The following is a 25,174-nucleotide window of genomic DNA, read 5'->3' as shown; positions in this document are numbered from 1 at the left end:
TATGTAGGGTTAGATTCTAAAGTCAATGAATGAATAAAGTAAAAATTATGGAGTTGAAATTTGATTTGAAAAATCCCCTGAATCACATATAAAGATACATGATTTGATTACAGCTCTGAACAGTAATAAGTAAAATGAATGATATATTCTAAAGAGTTCAAATGCACCGTGTAATTTTAGAGATGAAATTGCCGGGCTTATTTGTAAGAAGTCATATATAACAGCAAACATTGAAAACTTCCTAACTGAATATACAGACTAAGTCTACACATTTGAATTTGCTCAAGCTTATGCTCCACTACTAGTATATTATTATTCCAAATTGATCAATAAGGACACTTAGAAAAGTTAGGTGACTTGTTCAAGGAGACACAGCTGGTAAGGAGCTTGAATCTAGGTTGTTCTGACTCCAGAGTCTCTGTCTGTCTTTCTAAATGTGTTTTACTTCTAAATCATTGTCCAGCAAATGGCTCTTTGAAGACTATTTATAGGTTAGAATTTTCTTGTATCTATATGTAATGTGTTACATGTAATGTCTGCATAGCACCTAAACACACAGCTAGCTATATGACTTGTACACATATACTAGAAACCCACGAACCTGGAATACAGTAGGAATTGAATGAACCAATTCAAATGGACAAAATAAGAAATCCAAATTAACATTAGAAAAAGAGTCAACCAGTTCTCTCTTAGTAAAGACTCAGTATTTATCACCAATACCTATAGCTTTCCTATATGAAAATAGTTTTCGTTCAACACATAAAATTTCTGAGGCCAAAAGATGGTCATGGAACATACAAGAGGGCACTGATCCATATGAGGTATAAATTTGGACTGGTGTCATGTCTAAAATCTCAAATATCTCAGATATACACATTGTTCATCCATCTGTCCATCCATCTATCCATCCATCCAACCTTCCAATAGAAGTTGTACCATGTGCTAACCATCGTGGCTAGAATTTTTGTATATTAAAATATAAGAAATATAACCATAAATAACTTAGGAATCTATTCTAGTTCCAAAATTCTAGAAATGATTCTTACTGAGCAAAAATTAGAAATGTGTATCCTACTTGAGGGCTTTTACATGTTACTTTGCATTGTAAGTCAATTATGAATTGTAATATTTTCATTATCAAACCTCATCTAGATTATTAATATGGCTTGGTTTTTTAATTGGTGCATTTCTTCAAACGAATACAATGACATTTCTTTCAAAATAGGAATAAGCCAGGTTTTTCATTAATTGGGGCAGAAATTTATCCCTGTTCCAATAATCAATGAAGTTTGCTTTATATTTTTATTATAACCAACAAAGGAGGTCAAAGCTTTGCAGTCTACAGCATCTTCATTTGATACAAAGTGCACTACCAAGGGTCAGAAATTTCAGGACTGAGCACTACTTGTAGCCATTCACATGTGCTGTGAGTCACATGGGTTTTGGAAGTGGGGCCATAATTGTTACCTGTGGTGTTAAAGCCGAAGAGAAGCGGGCAAGACACAGCAAAGGCCAGCACCCAGACGGCCGTAATCATGAGGGCCACACGCCGACAGGAGCTTTGTCCCGTGCCGTGTTGGTAGTGAACTGGCATGACCACTGCAGTGTACCTGTGAAAGGTAGGAAGGATAAGATAGACTTGGTGAGAAGGGACAGGGGAGACAAGCTGAAGGAGGTTCTAGAAAAATAATCAGGTTGGTAAATGTGCAAGAGAAAATTAATTTTGATGGAAAAAGAGAGAAAAGGTGAAAATAGTAGAAATGTTGAGATAAGATAGATGAAGAGCTCATTGAGGTGGGGAGATCAGAGAAAGGGAGAAAGAATTAAAAGTTAGCATAGCAGCAGTGGGTTGCCGGAGAGCTTCTTCATCTAGTCCTGACTGATGGCCCAGCAGATCCGAGCCCTGGACTCCCCACCCTAAACCCTGAACACTTTGGGTGCTGGTGTGTGCTTTACTTTATCCCACAGTTCTCAGACAATGACAGAAATGTGCCCAAAGTAGATGTTTATCCCTGCTTGTATTCTAATATAAATTCCAACTCTCTCAGTGACAACTATTCCAAATAACAGAGATATTGAAAACAGAGATGAGCACCATCCAATGGAGTAAAATCCAGTTTTCATGCTGACTTCTGTTTGGGCTGCTATATAAAAAACACCATATACTGGGAAGCTTAAACAACAAATGCATTTTTTTTGCAGTTCAGATCACTGCACTGGAAGATTCAGTGTCTGGTGAGGACCCACTTCCTGATTCATGGATGGCTGTCTTCTCACTGTGTCCTCACATGGTGGGAGGGCTGAGGGAGCTCGATGGTGTCTCTTTTACAAGGACACTAATATCATTCATGAGGTCTCTACCCTCATGACCTAATCACCACTCAAAGCCCCCACCTCCTAATACCATCACTGTGGGGTTAGGATTTCAGCATATGAATATTTAGGGGGTGGGGATGGGTACACAAATCTTCAGTCTACAGCACATGCTTTTATATGGTCAAAGCACCATTCTTTATTCTTGTTGGACATTGTTGTCTTTTCTGTGGCAACTCCTCACACACATTTCCAGTTGCTTGTTGGACTTAATACCTGGACACTTGTTTCATAGTCATCTCAAACTCAAGTTATCTAAAATAGATTTGCCTACCTCCCCACATTTCTTAATCTGGTTCGACTTCCTGCTTTTCTTCAAGACATCTATACTCAATACTCAGGCCTTTTGCCTCTCCCTTGGCCCCTCCACATAATTTTCTCACTCATTCATTTAACCTTTCATTCAGTGTTTATTGAGTCCCCACCATATGCCAGGCCCTATTCTAGAAATATAGAGATGTGCAAATGGGACATTGTCCCTGTCCCTATGGAACTTGGAATTGAGTGGAGCGATGGACCAAAAAATTGTGAGTATACAATGAAGAGTATCAAGAAAGAAATGAGCTGGGTGGCATGTTTGAGGATAATGGTGGCTGTAAAGAAGGGGTAAACCAACATAGACCAGGCAGGGAAATGAGAGGGGCAAGAGGAACCCGGCCATGTGGTAAGATAAGGGAAGAACATTTTAAACAGAAGGAAAAAAAGTCCTGTAAGTTTACCCATTATGATATCCCTGTTGAACCTTCTCCCATTGAATGTAGACCGAACATGTGAATACAGTATAATGTTGCCCCCATGATTCGATTACTGATCAAGAGACGGCAGTAACCAAAAGGGAGATTATCCGCAGTGGGCCTGACCTGATCAGACAAGTCCTTAAAAAGAACGGGGCCCTTCCTTAATACAGAGAGATTAAAAAAGCATGAGAAATTACCCAGCTGGCTGTAAAGGAGCAAGCGGTCAAGTTTGGGAAAGATCATTTGGCAGGGAATGGCAAAAGGCCTCCAGGAGCTGAGAACAGCTCTTGGGTGACAGCCACAAGAAAGTGGGGACCTCTGAGCGACAGCTGCAAGGAAGCTGAGTTCTGCTGACAGCCTGAGTGGGTTTGGAAGGGGACCCCGAGCTCCAGCTGAGAACACAATCCAGCCTACGCCTTGGCGTCGGCCTTGTGAGATCCTGAGCAGCACACTTACCTGCACTATGCACAGACTTCTGACGTACAGAAACTGTGAGATTAAAAAGTGGGCATAATTTGGGGAGGGGAGGTTAGAGAGCAACCAAAGGACTTATATGCATGCATATTAGCATAACCAATGGACACAGACACTAGGGCAGTGGGGGCTTGCCCAGGCTGGGAAAGGATGCGGGGTGGGGGGGTGGGGGGTGGGTGTGAATCAATTGGGGGAAAAGGAGACATATGTAAAACTCTCGAAAATAAAAAATACCCAAAAAATAAAAAATAAAAATAAAAAAGGGCATTATTTAAGCCAGTTCATTTGTGACAATTTGTTTCAGAGCAACAGAAGAGACTGGTGTCTGTGTCCAATCATTATCCCTTCTTCCCTCGGGAGCTCCTTCTTGATCAGCTTTCCAAAATTCCCGGGCCTCTTCATCTTACAGAGACCTCTACCTCCCATGCCAATCAATCATGTAGCTCTTCGGCATGCTGCTGTCTTGCCTTATTGTTGAGCTTGCCTCGTGGCTGAAGGTCGTCCCCATATGATTTAAGTTACTTGATGGCTCAAATCATCTTATAGTCTTGCTATTCCCCATAGATCTTTGCCTGAAGCAAGTAGCAAAAAGCTATTGATTGATTTCCTCATGGATCCTGAAGGCCTCCTTTCAGAGAACAATTCTAATCTTAGCCAGGCCCAAGGGATCTAATGGATATAGCTGGGTCTACATACGCTCATTTTCCCTTTGTTTTCTCAGCTTCCAGGGAACCTGGAGACCAGATGCAGATAGGAGGTGCTCAGAGGCGCTAAGCCTCTGTGCACCCCAGGCTTTTGGCTGAGGAAGGGAAGGACAGACCCCTGGCTGGAGGGGCTGGAACAGTGCTTCCCCTGATGCTCCTCGTATATGTGCCTGAATAACCTGCTTTTTGTGCATCTGGCCATAGAGTTCATGTGTCAACATTTGCATTCCCCCAGAAGCAGCTTGAGAGTCAGCTCTGAGGACTGAGATGGAGGCAGACTCTGCAGGACTTAACCTTGGCACCATGATCAGGCTTCTTTCTGGAGAGGGAGAAATAGAGGCCCTTGTTTAATAAGGTCTAATTAGGATCCCACCACTAACCCTAAGGGAGGCCCATGACAACCCAGGTCTCTTCTCCTGATGCACATACATTGCGAATCTTCCCTTGAGTTCCTAACCTGGTGATGAAGGAGCAGGGCAAGTAGCACCTGGCATTCCTCCAGGCCTTTTACCCCTCTCAGGACCTCAGACCCTGCTGGGGCAGTGAGCTGAGCCTTCAAGTCAAATATGTCTACCCCAGTCTGGGCCTTAGCACTGATTGCTGAGGCGCCTTGGAGAAGACTGAGCCTTGAGTCCTGCAGCTGTCATAGGCAAGCAGCTCTCAGGGCTGGGAAGGAAAAGTATGATCCACTTCCTCTTGTCTAGACCAGCGGTTAGGCCCAGGCCTTCCATTTACACAATGTCCTTTGATGTAAAAGCTTGTTTATCCCACAGATTCAGTGGTGTGCCATTAAATGGCCAACAACTGGCTCTCTGGGTAAAGAAAGCCCAAGTTTGTACCATTTGTCAATTTCCATGGTACACATTCTCCCACCTTACTCATTTAAAGATACACCAAAGGTTCAATAACTGGCTCAGAAAATTCTTAAAATTTTGCCCATTAGCTTCTGCTAGCCATCACCAGCTGGCTCCAAGCACACCACTGAGAGGGGCATACATTCCTAAACATGCTTTAATGTTTAGCAACTCCATGCAGGCTCCTGTTTATTTTTAATAAGCCAGCAAGTGTAGGGAACACTAGCTCTGTTTTATAATGTTGGAATCAGAGACACAGAGAAGCTGCATGATGAGCCCAAGGTCCCACAACCGGTTGTGGCAGAGCCAGGTCCCCCAACTCTGAGGCCTTGTGGAGTCAAGGGTGTCCTCAGGAAAGGGCTCGAAGGGTGGCTTGTGCTTATGTGCAGAGCTGAGTTTCCCCAGTGAACTGGATTCTATCACTTGCCTGGGAGGTTCTGTTAAAATACATAGTCTCAGGACACATCCCTGGGTATTTGGATTGTTTCTGGAGTGAAACCCAGAAATGTGTATTTTTAACAAGCAAGTAAGTGCACCTTACGATTAGACAAGTTTGAGAAAGTCTGCACTAGGGAAAATACCTTGTTAACTTCTTGTTAACTTGGGTAAGAAGTGAGATATGAGACTACATTTGCCATTGTTACATTACACTCTTTTCTAATTATTTTTTAAACATGATTAAACATTTAGAATAAATGAGGCCCCCAAACTTGCCTCCAGGGTTTTCCTTAGGGACTGAGACTCAGAGGCTGTTCCGGAATCCGCCATCGGAGGGCACCATAATGCAGCAAGAACTCCGCCAGCTCCGCGGGGTGAGCAGTTCATTGCTCACCTGGGGGCTCTCCAGGCCCAGGGGGAGGCAGGGAGGCAGAGCTCAGCCCCCTGGTTCCTAGAGCCCTGCAGGGACGCTGAGTTCCCACCTCACAGGCTGCTCAGCTCTGATCTCCTCCCAAATCGATCGCAGATGACCGGCCGCAGGCAAGGGCAGGGCTGGGCTTGGAGGCAGCCGGAGGCCAGCGCAGGGCCGCCTCTGAACGCTGGTCCGCTGCGCTCACCACGGGGTTTCCTGGCCCAGCCTGCTCCCCAGATGCTGCATTGTCCCTGCCACTCCCTTGCCAGGCCCTCTCCCCTGGTGTTTGAGCTCCTAGTTCTTTGGACTCTTTCTGGCCTGGCCTGAACGCGGGCAGTGTGCAAGGTGGTTAAGTCCGTGGGCTTCGGAAACAGATTGACCTGCGTCTAAATTTCAGTTCTTCTTCCTAACTGCGAGTCTCCAAGACTTATCTTCCTCATCTGTACAATGGGGAGAATGATTCGCTTCATAGGGCTCTTATGAATAGTGAATGTGAAGGGTTTTTTGTTGTTGTTTGTTTGCTTTTTAGCACAATGCCTGGTACATATTAAATATTCAAAAGCCAGTACTGTAGTACGTATGTAATTGTCATTATTGTGCAAGCCCAAGGGACCTGTGAATGTTCATATCAGTTAATTTATTGGTGTCTGCCCCTTATTCTTGATTTTTAGGAGACATTTTATTTATTTATCAAGCAAGCATATAGCACTTTTGTATGTGCTAGGCAACTGTATGAAGTACTTTACAGATAATAACTCATTCAATCCTCATATCAACCTTTTGCTATTATGCTAAACAGATAGGAAAACTGAGGCCCAGAGAGGTTAATTGGCTTGCCCAAGGTCGAATTGCTGTTAAGTGGTGAGGCCAGGATTGCAGGCAGGCAGAGTGGCTCCTGAGCCAGGGCCCCACAGTGTGGCTAAGCGCCTCTGCTCAAGGCAGCGTGCAGAGGAGAAAGAGGCTGATGGATGCCCAGTCCTGCTGTCTGCCAGCTGTGTGACCCGGGCAAGCTTAGCTACACAGCCTAGCCTCAGCATCTTTATTTGGAAACGGGGAAATACACCTACCTGGCTGGGGTGTTGTGAGGGTTAGCAATAATGAAAAGCGGGTAGTGCCTGGCACATAGTACATGCTAAATAAATAGCAGCTATTTTTATAGTTGCTTTTATCATCGGGCAAGTTAGGATGAGCACAGAGGTAGCCGGGGCCTTAAAGACATAGGAACTCTGCCTTGTTTACTCCAGGGAAATAGCACCCATAGAGCTGGGCTGCTGGTGTAGCCAGAGGCCTCTCCCAGGATGCCCCTCCCCCACCTCCACCAATGAAAGGTGCTGGCAGGGAACTGGGGCACTCAGGTTCTAGCCCCAGACCCGAGCAAAAGGCTGGAGGACTCGGTGCGAGCATGTAACAGTTCCGCACAAATGAACTAAACTGTATGTCCTTTCTGAGTCCCAGTTCTGTGACTGGGGTTTGTGGGCTTGTCACTCTAACTGAAGGTCTCAAGATCCTCCCAGAATTCAACCTCCGCCTAAAAGAAAGCCGTGTCCCAGGGTGGAGGTGTGCGTGGTGGGGGAACCGACGATGGTGCCTCTTGAGGAAGCTGGCGGTGGGAGGCCGGGCTGGTGGAGGGCCTGGGTTTAATGAGCCCCAGAGCTCTGTGAGGGCTGCTTTTCACCCCCTTTTATTTCTTCAGACAGGGGGCTCAATAAATCTTTAGTTCTGTGGACTCCCCTCCTGGAATTGTTGAAGAAAAAAAGCTTCTTGCAAATGATTAGAAAGCCCTCTGCAGATATGAAGTGCTTATTTAGATGCAAACTAAAGCTCCAAGGTGCCTGTGACCCATCTGGTCCCTATTGTGCTCCCACAAGGACGCGGAGGCTGCCTGTCTGATGGGTGCCATTTGAGAGCCACTTAAAGGACGCCCCGTGAATGCATTTGGTTGCATTATGCCCGGGCTCCTCGAGGAGGACTTGCATTCTCCCTGCTCACATCGTGTCCTTCTCCCTCTGACACTTTCTCAGCCCCTTCCCCAAGTTTGTTCCCACCTAGGATGTGGCCCCTGGGGAGGCAAGGAGCCAAGGGGGTGGGGCCTTGTGCTCACCCACTCTGCTTTGTTGAGAAGAAAAGGCGGCTTTAATCCAATTCCTAGGCCTCCGAGCTATGCCTAAGGACCTAATGACAATAGTTTCCCTTGCTTTCAAAAACCCTTTCAACATTTCCTTTTCTTTCCTATCTCTTACTCCTCTGTCATTACAGCCCAGGGCTTCGTGACCAAAAAATGCTGAATCCATTTGGTCCATGTGTCAGACTGGTGACTAGCATTGTGTGGAGACCAAAGGTCCGCTTGAACGACTGCATTTTTAATGAATTGACCAGTTCTTTGGCATCACACGAACAGAATTTAACACGGTGTACCGCAAACCGCGGAGGAGGATAACAGAGACAGTTTCTCCAAGGCAGGAGGTTTTCATTCCTAGAATAGGAAGGAGGCTCCAGTTTGAGGTTTGGCGAGGATCTGGTCATTATAGAAATGGAACCCCAGAAAGGAGCATCCTCCTCCACTGGCATCTCAGGTGGTAGGTGAGTGCTATGCATTCTGGGAGTTTTCCTGTTCTGGACAGAAACCGGTTCAAGGCGTATTCTTGTTGGTTGTGTCTTCAGTGGTGAAAACAAAAGTGTGTGTTAGGCGTGGCTGCTGCCGGCAAAATGGTGCTCTCCTGCAAACGAGAAAAGGCACCCTCTCCTGGCGGACTCAAGGCTGGGCAAATGAAGCACTGGCCGACTTCGGTCCCCACACCCGCGTGCAAGGCACAACCTGCTCAGCCTCACCCACCAGCCGCATGTGAATGTGTGAGGGTGGAGGGTGCAGGCGCATTCTCAAGGGGGTGGAGAGTAAGGTCAGGAAGTAGGAGGCTGTGTGTGTGGGGGGCTGTCCCAGGCCTCTTAGACTCTCTCTTTCTGCAGCTCTTCCCTCCCCCTCCAAGGCTCACCTTCTCCCACTCTCTCCTGTCCTTTCTGAAGATGTGTATTTGTGATATAAGCATTGGCTACGCTCAGGCAGGGGCCACTGAATTCAGTTTAATAGTCTTTGTCCAAGGCACTGTAGTAGACACATCAGGGAGCAGTATAAGAATTTAGTGGTGGAGGTGATGATACAGCAAACCAGAGGCTGTCTGTTACTTCTGTAAATATCACATGTACTTAATAAATGTCCAGAAATCACACAAAGGCAGACTCCTTTCTGCCCTCCTTTTACCCAAACCAAACAAAATAGTACGAGGAAATTTTCTTCCCCACCCAAATCGGCTCACCTTTCATCCTGTCCCCCACCCCCCTTCTCCCAAGTAGGAATCACAAAACCCCAAAGGATGGTGGAAAGCAAAAGCAGACTCCTCTTTAGTGACCTGGGGGAAAAGGAAGGCTAGGAAAGCTGATAGAACAGCCATTCTTCTCCTGCCACAGGGGCTTCTTTTCGCCCACAACCAGAGCTGAAAAGAAAAAGAGGAACGCATGTCCCAGTGGGAAGTTCTACTTGGCAGTGACCCCAGTGCCCTCAGATGCCAAGCCCGTGTCTCCAGGACAGCAAGAGCAGCCTCCCCACCAGGTCTAGCCCACCCCTCTCCTAAGCCTGGGCGGGAACCCCAGCCCCACCTGTCGATGCTGATGGCGCAGAGGTTCAGGATGCTGGCTGTGCACATCATCACATCCAGGGTGACGAAAACGTCGCAGCAAAGGCGGCTGAAATTCCAGACTCCACCTGTCACCTGGGCATCAGAGACGAGGATGTTAGTGTTCCTCCCCCAGCAACGGGACACAACCCCATCAACTCCATGTCTTCCCTGGCCTCCCCCCACCGATGCTGACAGGCCCTCCCTGTTGGAACATCATCATTACCCAGGGCGGGCTGACAGCAAGTGAGCGACCGGCTGCCCAAGATCGGTCACAGTCAAGAGAGGACGACATCACAGAACCTTAGAAGGTTAGAGCGGGAAGGGACCCTCCAAATCAACTAGTTCAACGTTTCTCAAATGTGGCCCACAGTGGGGAACACTTTAGAGATGAAGATTTCTGAACCCTTCCCTGGACCTCCTGAGTTAGACTTTTTGGAGCTGGGGCCCATGGATCTTCATTTTAAAGTAAATGCTCCCTCCCACCCAATCTCACCAAAATTTGAGAATCACTGATGGAGTTCGAACTCAGGAGGCAACGAAAGCTCCCGTGGCTAAGTGATATGCCCATAGATGCATAGCTGGTAGTGAATGAGCTGGTGGTAAAGGAGCCAGATGTGGGCACTGTGCCAAAGCTGCCTCTCGGAAGCCCTCCGACCAGCAGAGAGCTCACCATAGACCCAGGAAATAAGCAGCGAACAGCTTTTCATAAAACTTAACTCCGAAATGCAGTTCTATCTGGCTTCTGGTTCTAAAGCTTGGAAGCATCTTGGAGCAACATCTCTAAAAACCTATGTAAGATAAGTCTGTGCCAATGTGCCTGCCTTCAACACCGGGTCCCCATCACCAGGAACTGGGGAGAAAGACGGGGTCTAGGGCATTCGAAAGGGGCCCCGGTCCTCTCTACCACTTGCAGAATCAGTGAGGATGACTCTGACCTCATGCTTTTACCCATGTGTTTCAAGCTCCGGAACTTCCTGTAATACCTGAAAATCGTCAGCAAAATGGGCAATTTAATTTATATTCTAGCACATTTCTATTTTATTAAAAAATTATATAACCTTATTGTACGAGAGAGATCTGTCAGGGAGACTGCCACTTTCAGAATGTCCACTAATGCCATTCTCGGGGCCAAGCTTTTGTTCCTTTGCCAGCTTCCTATCTGTAGGGCTGCCATCCTTGGGGATCGTAGTTCTCATGGACAAACCTGTGAAGCTTTGTGTCCCTGGCAGGCCCAATGGCTAATTACGAGGAAGGGAGAGTGAAAAATAGGTCCAGTTGCCTCTGAAGTAGCTTCTCAAGGAAAAAGGAGACATTGTTGAAAGGATAGTGCTTAAAGATGGTGCTGTAGCATTTGGTTTTATCACTATACTAGAGGCCCAGTGCACAAATTCGTGCACGGGTGGGGTCCGGCAGCCCGGCCCCAATCAGGGTGAATTGGGGCTGGGCCTGTGAGGGGAAGAGATGGCAGGAGGTTGGCCAGCTGGGCTGGCTGGGGGAAGGGACCTCAGGCAATTGGCCAGTGGGCCTCGACCCTAATAACTGTAATACAAAGTGCTATTGGGGGGCCGGTTGAGAGTGGGGCTGGCCATGGGGAGGGGCTGTGGGTGGTTGGCCGGCCTGCACTTCCCTGCCTCTGATCGGGGTAAGGGGGCAGATCTGGGGTGGGGCCAGCCAGGGGGAGGGGCTGCAGGCCTATCATGGTAGGGTGGGCTGATCAGGGGCCCGGCTGATAGGGGGGGATGGGAGGGGGCATTTGGCCTGCAGGCCCCACTCTTGATCGGGGTGGGAGAGTCCGATCAGGGGCAGGCTGGCAGGGGAGGGGGCCACAAGGTTGGCCGCCGGCCCCACCCCCTGATTGGGCTGGTTCGCTGGCCACAGTGGGCGTCATAGCGACCAGTTGTTAGGTCGTTATGGCTGTTATGGTAGCTGCCTTTTTATATATATAGATTTGGTAATCTGCAGACCCTATTTTGACATACTCTGATCCAAGATATTTTGTTTAAAAGCATCAGTGAGAAGTCCAAACTAGCTCTGAAGTCATCAGTTTTGCTCATTTGGCTGTGGATTTACTTTCTTTTATTTTTTAAATACGTTTTATTTATTTATTTATTTTCTAGAGAGAAAGGAAGGGAGGGGGAGAGAGAGATAGAAACATCAATCGACTGCCTCCTGCAGGCCCCCGACAGGTGATCGAGCCCACAACCTGGCATGTGCCTTGACCAGGAATCGAACCAGTGACCTTTCGTTTCGTGGGCTGATGCTCAACCACTAAGCTAGTGCCAGCAGGGCCACTTTCTGTCTTTTAGTTCAACCATTGGGATCTATACAAATAAAGGCCAAATATGAATTTATAGGAATTCTGAGAATGAAAAACTTTATTTTCTCTTTATTTTAATTTGTTTTCCCCTCTATCACCATTTAGCCCCCCTATAACCTCTTCTACCTCCCCCCACCCTGAAAAACTTTTTACAAAGGATATATATAGTCATAATAACCCAATAAGGTAAACATTATTTCCAGTTTATAGATAACAAAATGGTGACTGAGAGGCGTTGGACAATTTGCCTAAGGACACATTACTAGTAAAAGGAGCTGGCATTTCAAACCCTTAATGTTAACCAGAACTCTATGTTGCCTCTCACAGGTCAGCACCTTAACACTCCGCTTCTAGGAGGTGTACAATTTAACCTCATCCTGAAAACATAGGAGGAAGAAGAGCTGGCGTTTGCTCATTCATCCACCCAGACATCCAAGGTTTATTGAGTGCCCATTATGTGCCTGATACTTTGCTTGGGTAGGTGCACTGAAATGAATTAAACATTGTTGTTGTTTTTTTTTTGTTGTTGTTTTTTTTGGTCCCCAGGGCCTCAGAATATAGTGTGTGCAGGTTAGGGGGAGAAATGTGTGAATGCGTGTGGGTGAATTGAGGGCTCAGGAGACAGACACTAAGAAAATAACTGTAATACAAAGTGCTAAGTGCTGGCAGTGAGATAAGTAGAAAGTGTTGGGAGAACGTGAAAGGTAAAGTGATTTTTGAAATTATAGCAGAAAAAAAGTCTGATTGATTTAAGCCTCTTTAGAGACATGATCCTACCTTCCCCCTAAATTCTAATAAATAACTCACTTCAGAATAATCGAGCAGCCAGGTGGTGTTACTCTCACTTGCTAATGAATATAACTAGCTCCCTTTGGCAATACAGAGAGTGGGAGGAGGCAACAAAGTGTCTTCAGGTACAGAAGTTGGCTGTTGATTTTCTTTTTTTTTTTTTTCAACAGACACAGCCTGCGGCAGCATTCCCCAAAATTACTGATTATAAGGCAGCATTTCCCAAAGCACCTGAGGCTCTTGCTAAACAAAATGATTCTCAGGCCCCACTCAGAATAACAAGTCCCTGGAGTGATTCCTACAGCCTGGGAAGTTTGGGAAGTGCTGGTCTGGAGGGTGTGTATGAAGTAAGTCTGTGTGTGTGTGTGTGTGTGTGTGTGTGTGTGTGTGTGTGTGTGTGTGTGTGTTTGGGTGTGTGTTGGCACTATCTTCAGAAATGGTTGTCCCAAAGCGGGCTCCTTAAGCATTCTTTGTTCTATGTGAATCTTTGGCCTCATCGTTCCCTCCTGAGAAGAATGTTTTTACGTGCATATAATAAAATACAATGGATCATAAAGGATACCAATTATATTGAAACTAGAAGCCCGGTGCACGAAATTCGTGCACGGCGGGGGGTTGTCCCTCAGCCCAGCCTGTACCCTCTCCAATCCAGGACTGCTGGCTCCCAACTGCTTGCCTGCCTGCCTTCCTGATTGCCCCTAACCGCTTCTGCCTGCCAGCCTGATCACCCCCTAACCACTCCGCTGCCAGCCTGGTTGATGCTTAACTGCTCCCCTGCCAGCCTGTTTGCCCCCAACTTCCCTCCTCTGCCAGCCTGGTCACCCCTAACTGCCCTCTCCTGCAGGCTTGATCACCTCCAACTGCCCTCCTCTGCCGGCCTGGTCACCCCTAACTGCCCTCTCCTGCAGGGTTGATCACCTCCAACTGCCCTCCCTTGCAAGGCCGGGTGCCTCCCTTGGTCCCTCTCAACTGCCCTCCCTTGCAGGCCGGGTGCCTCCCAACTGCCCTCCCCTGCTGGCCATCTTGTAGTGGCCATCTTGTGTCCACATGGGGGCAGGATCTTTGACCACATGAGGGCAACTATATTGTGTGTTGCAGTGATGGTCAATCTGCATAGTACTCTTTTATTAGATAGGGTAGAGGCCTGGTACAGGGGTGGGGGCCAGCTGGTTTGCCCTGAAGGGTGTCCCGGATCAGGGTGGGGTTCCCTTGGGGTGTGGGGCAGCCTGAGCGAGGGGCCTGTGGTGGTTTGCAGGCCGGCCACACCCCCTGGCAACCCAAGCAGAGGCCCTGGTATCTGGAATTTATTTTCCTTCTACAATTGAAACTTTGTAGCCTGGAGTGGAGCCAAGCCTGGGGCTCTGGCAGCCATTTCTGTGGCAGTTAATTCACCTTCTACAATTGAAACTTTGTAGCCTTAAGCGGGTGAGCCCGGCCAGGGTGTGCAGAAAGCTTTGCTTCCCCTGTTGCCGCCAGCAACCCTGGCCTGCTCTCTCAAGCTCCATTCTGCTGCCATTTGTTTGAATTTGTTTACCTTCTATAATTGAAACTTTGTAGCTTGAGTGGAGGCTTAGGCCTGCAACGGCTATGGAAAGCTTGGCTTCCTCTGTTACCTGGGAAACCTTTCTCTCTGTGGCTGTAGCCATCTTGGATGGGGGTTAATTTGCATACTCGCCCTGATTGGCTGGTGGGCGTGACTTGGCTGATGGGCGTGGCTTATGTAGCGGAGTGATGGTTAATTTGCATATTACCATTTTATTAGAGAGGATATAGTTACCAAAGTATTCTAAGTTTATGTGCTTCTTTTTTTTTTTTTTTTCCAATTTTTTTATTAAGGTATTATATGTGTACATATCTTACCATTGCCCTCCCCACACCCCACTCCCATATATGCCCCCACCCCCCAGAGTTTTGCATCCATTGGTTATGCTTATATGCATGCATACAAGTCCTTTGATTGATCTCTTATCTCCCCCACCTCTCCCTAACCTTCCCCTTGTAATTTGACAGTCTGTTTGATGCTTTACTGTCTCTGTATCTATCTTTTTGTTCAAGTTTATAATGTTCTTTATTATCCATAAATGAGTGAGATCATGTGGTATTTTTCTTTCATTGACTGACTTATTTCACTTAACATAATGTTCTCCAATTCCTCCCAGGTTGCTGCAAATGATGAGAATTCCTTCTTTTTTATGGCAGCATAGTATTCCATTGTGTAGATGTACCACAGTTTTCTGATCCAGTCATCTGCTGACGGGCACCTAGGCTGTTTCCAAATCTTAGCTATGGTGAATTGCGCTGCTATGAACATAGGGGTGCATATATCCTTTCTAATTGGTGTTTCTAGTTTCTTCGGATATATTCCCAGGAGTGGGATTACTGGGTCAAATGGGAGTTCCATTTTCAGTTTTTTGAGGAAACTCCATACTGTTCTCCACAGTGGCTGCACCAGTCTGCAATCCCACCAGCAGTGCACGAGGGATCCTTTTTCTCCGCATCCTCGCCAACACTTGTCGTTTGTTGATTTGTTGATGATAGCCATTCTGACAGGTGTGAGATGGTACCGCATTGTTGTTTTGATTTGCATCTCTCGGATAATTAGTGACGTTGAGCATGTTTTCATGTGTCTCTTGGCCTTCCTTCTGTCTTCTTTTGAAAAGATTCTATTTAGGTCTGTTGCCCATTTTTTTATTGGATCATTTATCTTCCTTTTATTAAGTTGTATAAGCTGCCTGTAGATGTTGGAGATTAAACCTTTATCAGTGATGCCATTTGCAAATATGTTCTCCCATGCAGTGGGCCTTCTTGTTGTTTTGTTGATGGTTTCTTTTGCTGTGAAAAAGCTTTTTATTTTGATGTAGTCCCATTTGTTAATTTTCTCTTTAGCTTCCATTGCCCTAGGGGCAGTGTCAGTGAAGAATTTCTTTTGGCATATGTCTGACATTTTGCTGCCTGTGGATTGCTCTAGTATTTTTATGGTTTCCCGTCTTATGTTTAAGTCCTGTATCCATTTTGAGTTTATTTTTGTGTATGGCGTAAGTTGGTGATCAAGCTTCATTTTTTTGCATGTATCTGTCCAATTTTCCCAACACCATTTATTGAAGAGACTGTCTTTATTCCATTGTATGTTCATGCCTCCTTTGTCAAATATTAATTGAGCATAGTGGTTTGGGTCAATATCTGGATTCTCTATTCTGTTCCATTGATCTATATGTCTGTTCTTGTGCCAGTACCAGGCTGTTTTGAGAACAGTGGCTTTGTAATACAGCTTGAAATCTGGTATTGAGATCCCTCCTACTTTATTCTTCTTTCTCAGGATTGCTGTGGCTATTCGGGGTCTTTTTTTATTCCAGATGAATTTTTGGAGAGTTCTTTCAAGGTCTGTGAAATATGCCGTTGGTATTTTAATGGGGAGTGCATTGAATCTATAGATTGCTTTGGGTAGTATGGACATTTTAATGATGTTGATTCTACCAATCCATGAACATGGTATGTTCTTCCATCTGTTTACGTCTTCCTCTATCTCTTTTTTCAGTGTCCTGTAGTTTTCCGTGTATAGGTCTTTTACCTCCTTAGTTAAGTTTATTCCTAGGTATATTAATTTTTTTGGTGCGATGGTAAATGGGATTGCCTTTTTAGTCTCTCTGTCTGTAAGTTCACTATTGGTGTATAGAAAGGCCATAGATTTCTTGGCGTTAATTTTGTATCCTGCTACATTGCCGAATTCATTTATTAAGTCTATTAGTTTTTTGACGGAGTCTTTCGGATTTTTTATGTACAATATCATGTCGTCTGCAAATAAAGACAGCTTTACTTGTTCTTTTCCAATTTGGATGCCTTTTATTTCTTCTTCTTGTCTAATTGCAATGGCTAATACTTCCAGTACTATGTCAAACAGGAGTGGTGAGAGTGGGCATCCCTGTCTTGTTCCTGTTCTTAGGGGAAATGGTTTTAGTTTTTGTCCATTGAGTATGATGTTTGCTGTGGGTTTATCATATATAGCTTTTATTATGTTGAGGTATGAGCCATCTATTCCCACCTTGTTGAGAGTTTTTATCAAGAAAGGGTGTTGGATTTTGTCAAATGCTTTTTCTGCATCAATTGATATGACTATGTGATTTTTATCTTTCAATTTGTTTATGTGATGTATCACGTTTATTGATTTGCGGATATTGTACCATCCTTGCATTCCTGGGATAAATCCTACTTGGTCATGGTGTATGATCTTTCTGATGTACTGCTGGAGCCGATTTGCTAGAATTTTGTTGAGGATTTTGGCATCTATGTTCATGAGGGATATTGGTCTGTAATTCTCTTTCATTGTGTTGTCTTTATCTGGTTTTGGTATTAGGGTGATGCTGGCTTCATAGAAGGAGCTTGGAAGTGTTCCTTCCACTTGAATTTTTTGGAATAGTCTGAGGAGGATAGGTTTTAGTTCTTCCTTGAATGTTTGGTAAAACTCTCCTGTGAAGCCATCTGGCCCCGGGCTTTTGTTTGCTGGAAGCTTTTTGATGACTGCTTCAATTTCGTCCATAGTTATTGGCCTATTGAGCTGTTTAGATTCTTCTTGATTGATTTTTGGAAGGTTATATTTTTCTAGGAATATGTCCATTTCCTCCAGATTGTCCAGTTTGTTGGAATAGAGTTGTTCGTAGTATTTTGTAACAATCCTTTGTATCTCAGCGGGGTCTGTTGTTATTTCACCTCTTTCATTTCTGATTTTGTTTATTTGGGTCCTCTCTCTTTGCTTCTTGGTGAGCCTGGCTAGAGGTCCATCAATCTTGTTTATCCTTTCAAAGAACCAGCTCTTGGTTTTGTTGATCTTATGTATTGTTTCTTTGGTCTCTATGTCATTTATCTCTGCTCTGATCTTTGTTATTTCCTTCCTTCTGCTTACACTGGGCTTTTCTTGCTGCTCTCTTTCTAGCTCTTTGAGTTGTAGGGTTAAGTAATTTATTACCATTGTTTCTTGTTTTTTGCAATAGGCCTGTAGAGCTATGAACTTCCCTCTCAAGACTGCTTTCGCTGTGTCCCATAGATTTTGGATTGTTGTGTTTTCGTTGTCATTTGTTGCCATGATGTTTTTTATTTCTTCCTTGATCTCTCTGGTGACCCAGTCCTTGTTTAATAGCATGCTGTTTAGTCTCCATGTGTTTGATTTCTTTGGATTGTATTTATTGTAGTTGATTTCCAGTTTTATGCCACTGTGATCTGAGAAGATGCTTGATATAATTTCTATCTTCTTGAATTTGAAGAGACTTTGCCTGTGACCCAGCATATGGTCTATCTTTGAAAATGACCCATGTGCACTTGAGAAGAATGTATATTCTGTGGCTTTGGGGTGAAATGTTCTGAAGATGTCAATTAATTCCATCTGGTCTAGTGAGTCATTTAGGATTGCTGTTTCTTTGCTGATTTTTTGTTTAGAGGATTTGTCCAGTGGTGATAGTGGGGTATTAAAGTCTCCTACTATGATTGTGTTGCTATTAATCTCTCCCTTGATATCCTCCAGGAGTTTTTTTATGTATTTGGGTGCTCCTATATTGGGAGCGTATATGTTTACCAGAATTATTTCTTCTTGTTGGATTTCTCCCTTTAGTATTATGAAGTGGCCTTCCTTATCTCTTGTTATGGCATTTACTTTGAGGTCTATTTTGTCAGATATAAGTATTGCTACCCCAGCTTTTTTTTCATTTCCATTTGCCTGAAAGATATTTTTCCATCCCTTCACTTTCAATCTGTGTGAGTCTCTTGTTCTGAGGTGGGTCTCTTGTAGACAGCATATATATGGGTCGTGTTTTTTTATCCATTCAGCTACTCGATGTCTTTTGATTGGAGCATTTAGTCCGTTTACATTTAAAGTTATTACTGAAAGGTATTTGTTTGCAGTCATATCTATTTTTGTGTCTGTATTCCTTCTTACCTGTTTATTTCTTCTTTTTACAGTATTCCCTTTAGCAATTCTTGCATTGCTGGTTTGGTGGTGATAAACTCCCTGAGGCTTTTTTTGTCTGCATTTAATAATGCATTCAATGACAAGAGCTAGTGGCAGGGCCAAAATTCCTATAATTTCAAAGTACTGATGAATTAAATGGTACTTCAAGGTGTGTGTAACAACTGCAATGCTATCCTAAAATGTAAATATCTGTGATTTCTACAGGTGATATTAAGGATTTCTTCTGCTATAGGTCGATGCCTACATTCCTAATTGGTGGATGTGCTAAATTTCAGTTTAGTGAAAATAAGGAAGTAATTTTATTTACAACCAAGTTGATGGATTCCCCAGACTAAGAATTCTTGCTTTAAGGGATGGATTTTTAGTTGCTTTGATGGGACAGCAACGGGTAAAGATAGAATTACTTCTCAGATTAGCCTCTTTCATTTTATTTTTGTTTGCTACATTTGGAATATATATATATATATATATATATATATATATATATATATATATATATATATATATGAAACTACTAATTGGAAAAATAAAAAACACACCCATTTCATAGATGAAGATATTGGAATTCAGAGAAATAAACCTCCTATCTTGCCGCAAGATAGGAGGTTTATTTCTCTGAATTCCAATACCTTCATCTGTGAAATGGGTGTTGTTGTTTTTTTTCTTTCAGATTAGTAGTTTCTAAGTGTCAGTTTGCAGTAGATGGCTGGCTGGCTGCACAAATCCCTTGGGTGGGAGTGGGGCTGGGGCTGGGGGACTGGTTATAATTACTATACACTTCCAAGGGCACCCCTGGAAATTCCCGTTTGGTAGATCTGGATAAACCGAACCGTGTATATTTGGAGTGCATCAAAGTCACGGAGGAGCCCATTTGAAATGCAGACTCTCCTTTATTTCTAATAATCAAAATCATTACAAGGCCCCAAGGCTCTCCTCTCCCCAAACAGAGCTGCTCTTTCCTGTCATCACGCTCTGATCCTCATCACTCTCTCTGAGGCGAGTCTCCCTGCCTGAACCCACCCTGCTCTGTTTTGCTTGTCTACATTACTTCCTGCCTGAGTCTTTTCTGCCGTCCACACTGTGACCCAAGCACTCTGAGTTTAGTATTCCAGATGTTGCCCTGGCTGCTTAGGTTGCCTTTCTGTCCTGATATAAGTGCATTAAACATCACAAAAGGTGCTTAACTGAGTGGAACAACATGGGATGGTTGTGCTTGGAGAGGAAAGCTCCAAACAGCTGGTGGCTTCTAAAGCTGGAAATTAAAAGCTTGAGAGGGAATCTAAGATAGAGCTATTTGGTGTGGCACAGAGAAGAGTTTTTGAGAAAATACTGCAAACTGAATTAAAGAGACAGCCAGGCCAGAGCCCTCTAGAATATAACTATGCTGAGGTCACCTCTATGGCTTTTCTCATAAACTTCTCTGCTAGGCCTGGGGACAGAGAAAGCTGAAGAGGGCCAGTGTTCACCTTTATACACTGCCCAAGCCCAGGCTCCTGTATGCCTCAGTGATGAGAATGATAACAATGAAAGCCACATGGTGCCCACTTGCTGACTATGCCCTTCCCGCTTTCCAACAGGCCTTAGATTCTACTGGGAATCCCTGAGGTTCCCGCGCAGTTGATGTGCTCCATGGAAGGAGCTCTTCTTTGCGAAACCCACTTTGCTATTCAGCGATTCTTTCAGAGAAAGTCATGTGCCACAAGCCAGCTCAATCAAAGCGCATCTTGATGCATCTACTAGAAATTTGGGGACATAGACTCTCCCTCCTGCTTGTGTTGTGCACATGTGAGGCTTATAGCTTACCCTCTGCCGATGGGTAAAGCCAATGCGTGGGAAAAGACAGAGCTGAGAGAGTCACAGAGAAGTGGAGATGGACTCCTGTTCCACTGTGCCTGCAGCCCACTCACCACCAGACTTTCAAAGTGCCTGTGTGAGAGCCAATGCATTCTGTTCACTGTTTAAGTCCATTGGAGGTAAATTTCCTTTTACTTACAACTAAACATGTCTTAACTGAGATATTTTGAGATTACCCTTTTTAGTTACCAAAACACTTCCTCATTGAATGACAGTTGAGCCTAACACATATCCTATGAGATAAGAATAATTGTCACCTCCGTTTTAAACACTTAATTCCCACATCTTCTGACTTCAATTTCTGAGTCTTTCTCATAGCACGAGTCTGTGTTAGAATGACATTCATCCCAGAGAATTTCATCAGAAGCATGATGTTATGTGATATGTGACATTTCATTGCCTACCTCACAGCAATTCATTACCTCCACATCTTTTTTTGTTTTGTTAATCCTCACCCAAGGATATTTTTTCCTCATTGATTTTAAGAAAGAGTGAAAGGGAGAGAGGGAAGGAGGGAGAGAAAGAGAGAGAGAGAGAAACATCTATGTGAGAGGGCTGGGGATTAAACCTGCAAACCAGGTTGTCCACACTGTGACCAAGCACTCTGAGTTTAATATTCCAGATGTTGCCCTGGCTGCTCAGGTTGCCTTTCTGTTCTTATATAACAAAACATCACAAAAGAGAACCCAATCCAAGACGCTTTGGTGCAAGGGCCGGTGCTCTAACCATTGAGCCCACCGGCCCAGGCTTCACATCGTTTTCAATGAAATCCACATTTTCACTTTTTTCCCCCTATTGTCCATTTCAGCCGAAAGTGGCTTTATGATCCATTTCTGGCTAATTAGACTTAAGTGAAGTCCCTCAGTGAGAAGTTTTGAGCCACTCTAGGGAAATAGCTTTTTTTTTTTTTTTTTTCTCTGCAGTCCCCAGCTATCCTGAGTGGACTGTTGGGGGAAGTGATGCTGAAATATTCAGGTGCATTGACGAGAGCCTAAGAGCAAGTGAGAAGAACCAAGTGCAGGTGCTAAAGCCCATTTCTCAGTGGAGAGAGGTCTCTGCTGCCTCAAATCTTCTTTCTATTATTGTAGACTTATTGGTCCACGCTCTTGATCACTGAACACTTACACCAGAGGGCATATTGGTTTTCATGAGGGGAGACCAAGGGCTCCACCAGAATTCTTTTCTCAGGAGAAAACATATAGATCCAACCTGCAGGGGTTCACTGAGCCTTTGGCAAGATTTCGTGCCTGCCCTCTGCAGACGCAGCTGTCCTTCACGCTCAGCAGCAGAAGGGGGCATTATCTTTTCTGGCAGGTGTGGCTAGAGGGGCTGCCATCGTATGTATGTAGAAAAGTCACAATATGCCTCTCCTCTACCAATATCCACAGAGATGTTCTAATATGGTTCTTCCAGAGTCCTGGAAGCAATCACAAATGGACAGCCAAAGAGTACACCTGAATGACCTTGTCACAGACACTAAAACCCTGGTTTCATTTCAGAGGCAATTAAAGTGCTTATTAGACTGAAAGTCCTCTTCCTGCATTTGTTTCTGACGTTCATCTTTCCGAAAGACTTAAGAACCCTTGTAAGGTATAGGGATGGACAGAAACATCTTGGTGGGTGGATGGTGGTGTGCTGAATTATTGACTAATCCATACTAGGTTATAGCACCTAAAGTGTGCCCCACCTTTGAGCAGAAATATCACATGCTTTTAACTTCTTTTCAGTCTCATTATTATTGAATGTAAAAAAAAATAGTTCATTGTTATAATAGGCACAGCAGCAACTGATATAAGCAGGAATTGACCATGTAATGCAGACATTGCAGAAAAGATTAATTTAATCATTCATGTCTCAAATATTTATTTAGCACATATGATGTACCAGTGTGTTTGGACTACAGGAATAAAGAACATATAGCCTCAGACTTTAAGACTGTCTCAGCCTAATTGGGGTTGACAGAAAAGTCAAGATAATTACAAGACCCTTTGCCATCAGGATTATCCTAACTGGGAAGGATAAATGCATATATTTTCCTCAGAGTATTCTCTTAGACCAGCGATTTTCAATCAGTGTACCGCAAGAATTTTTAAAGCATGCAATACCTAGGTATTTCGTCAGGGTCACTGACCTCTTTTCCCTTAGATTGTCAAATAAAAAATGACAACAACCAACAGAGCAATAGCCGTCTGGTGTGAATGCCCTGTCTTGAACCATAAATATATGTCATATAATAGAGTTGCATCTTAGTGGTCATGTCGCCTAATAAAGTTGCATCTGATTGATAATTCTTGGTACCAGCAATCTTTATATAGGCACCTGATTTTTAAAAAAGTCACTTTGGAGCAAAAAGTGTAGGTATTTACTATTATTATTATTTTTTGGGGTAAATCAATAAAAAGTATACCTATTTTTTTGTCAGATTAGCAAAAAATATATTTTTTGATGTGCTGCAGAATTTTAGTAGTTTATGTGTACCATGAGATGAAAATGGTTAAAAATTGCTGCTTGAGCTATTAAATTTACTCCTAATCATCCTAGTTGTTTTTCTACTTTTACTTTTCTTTGTTATTTTCTTTTTTTTATACCTTCCTGTTGAGATCATAAGTCTAATTTTAGTTCTTAGTCATTCTTTAATACGAAAAGCAGCCTAGGCAGTCTATGTTGGAAGTTTTTGCTCTCCTGTGATATGTCATACTTAATTAACTGTCATCTTCACTATTCATATTAACTGAGATATTAATTTGATGAATTTTAATTTCTCTTAATCATAGCATCATTTTGATCACTTATTGGATACCTCTTTAGAATGATACACAGTGCAGAGGAGAAATATTAATAGTATATTAAGATGCCTTTAAGAAAACTCTTTAGTAAATTGCATGTTTTCTCAGTAAGAATATCTATTTTTTGAACAGTTGTAGGCACCCAGATTTCTTTGTTAGCAAATGGATGTTTTGTCTTGATCACCTCCTGACTCTGCTTTACACTTTTGAATGAAAACACTTTCAAATTTAAGAAATACTTCTCTCCAAAATAATTCTCCGGGGTCTCCTGCATTATCTGATTGGTGAGGGCTCTGTACTGTTAATGGAGGCATCAAAAGATATAAATTTAGGCCTGGCTGGTGTGGCTCAGCTGGTTGGACATCCTCCCATGCACTTGTTTGATTCCCAGTCAGGGCACATGCCCAGGTTGCAGGCTCAATGTCCAGTAGGGGGCATGCAGGAGACAGCCAATGGATGTTTCTCTCTCACATTGATGTCTCTCCTCCTCTCCCTTAAATCAATAAAAACATATTTAAATATATATGTATATACACAACTTTGAAGGTTTGGTCTGTTCCTTCAGCAGCAGTCTGTGGAGAGCTGATTCCCAGGAGGAAAGAACCAAGTCTGAGGGCAGCGGAACCATCTAAAGCAGTCTGATCTATTTGCAGACTTTTTCTCCTCGTTCATTCATTTTTTTCTATAATTCCTTTTGTCCTCCCCACCCTTCTCCTGAATCACTCCTGTACACTCTCACTTCTATGTACTGATGAAGGTGCCTTTTGACTGTCTTCCCCAACCCCTCATGTCTTTGAGACATGCCTGGCACAGAGAGTCAACTTCATGCATTTTAAAGCTGAGTCCCATCACTCAAGCCTGGTTACTTGGATACTGGAGACCCGGGAACAGACTCACTCCCAGCTCCCTGGTTCTGACGTATGCAAATGATGCTGGATAATGACTGTTCTCAAAATCTTCAGCTCCCTCATGAAAGGGAGAAGGACAGGAGCTCTCCTTCCTTCCCCAGACCACGGGTCCCAGAAGGGAGCATTTTGAGCCCAGAAGGCCAGGAGCTCAGGGAAGACAAGGACAAACACAGCCACAAGGGCAGCCGGAACCTGGGCTCACTCACCTCCAGGTACACCACCCAGGGCATCACCAAGGTGGCCACCAGCAAGTCTGCCACAGCCAGGCTCACTACCAGGTAGTTGGTGGTGGTCTGCAGGGCCCGTTCCCTCAGCACAGCCACACACACCAGACCGTTGCCAAAGACAATGGCAAGGATGAGCGAACAGTAGGACAGGGCATAGTAGGCATGCGGGCGAGCCTGGCTGGCCCCCGTGAAGTTGTCTGTCCCACAGGTGGAGTTGATGTGACCACTCAGCTGACTCAGTGGCGCCATAGCCCAGAGGGAGAGCAGTGACCCCAATGGGTATCCTGGGAGGAGACAGAAAACAATGTTGGTAAAATCAGACTTTTTGTAGCTGGGATGCTTGCATACATAATCTGATTTATTGTATCAACAAATATTTATTGAGCACTTTCTATATGACAAGCACTGTTCTAAGCACTGGAAATACAGAAATGAGCAAAAGGATAAAATTCCTGCTCTCTTGCCCTGGCTGGGTGGCTCAGCTTGTTGGGAGTGTTGTCTCATACACCAAAAAGCTGTGGGTTTGACGCCCAGTCAGGGCACATATCTAGATTGTAGGTTCAATCCCCCAGTGGGGGCATGTATAAGAGGCAACCGATCGATGTTTCTCCCTCACATGTCTCTCTCTCTCTCTTTTGCTCCCTCTCTTCCTCTCTCTCTCTAAAAATCAA

General features: G+C 44.3%; 1 protein-coding gene across 2 annotated transcripts in view; it reads right to left on the bottom strand.

Annotated features, from left to right (window-relative positions):
* The window catches only part of DRD3 (dopamine receptor D3), a gene marked incomplete at both ends in the record, with an annotated part of 39,983 nt that extends 15,212 nt beyond the window's left edge, over positions 1 to 24,771 (bottom strand). Inside the window, 3 exons of one of the 2 annotated variants that reach the window (XM_079766149.1) lie at positions 1,471 to 1,613; positions 9,647 to 9,759; positions 24,483 to 24,771. In XM_079766149.1, coding sequence (XP_079622275.1) covers positions 1,471 to 1,613; positions 9,647 to 9,759; positions 24,483 to 24,752 — 526 coding nt within the window. The remainder of the gene's footprint in view (positions 1 to 1,470; positions 1,614 to 9,646; positions 9,760 to 24,482) is intronic. The other variant, XM_079766148.1, reaches the window with a different exon arrangement.
* Positions 24,772 to 25,174: the final 403 nt, after the last annotated feature.

This window comes from Cnephaeus nilssonii (genome assembly GCF_951640355.1).
Source record: "Cnephaeus nilssonii genome assembly, chromosome: 3".
Classification (NCBI taxonomy): Eukaryota; Metazoa; Chordata; class Mammalia; order Chiroptera; family Vespertilionidae; genus Cnephaeus; species Cnephaeus nilssonii.
The sequence above is the reverse complement of the archived record's forward strand: the minus strand, read 5'-3'. Positions and strand labels throughout refer to the sequence as shown.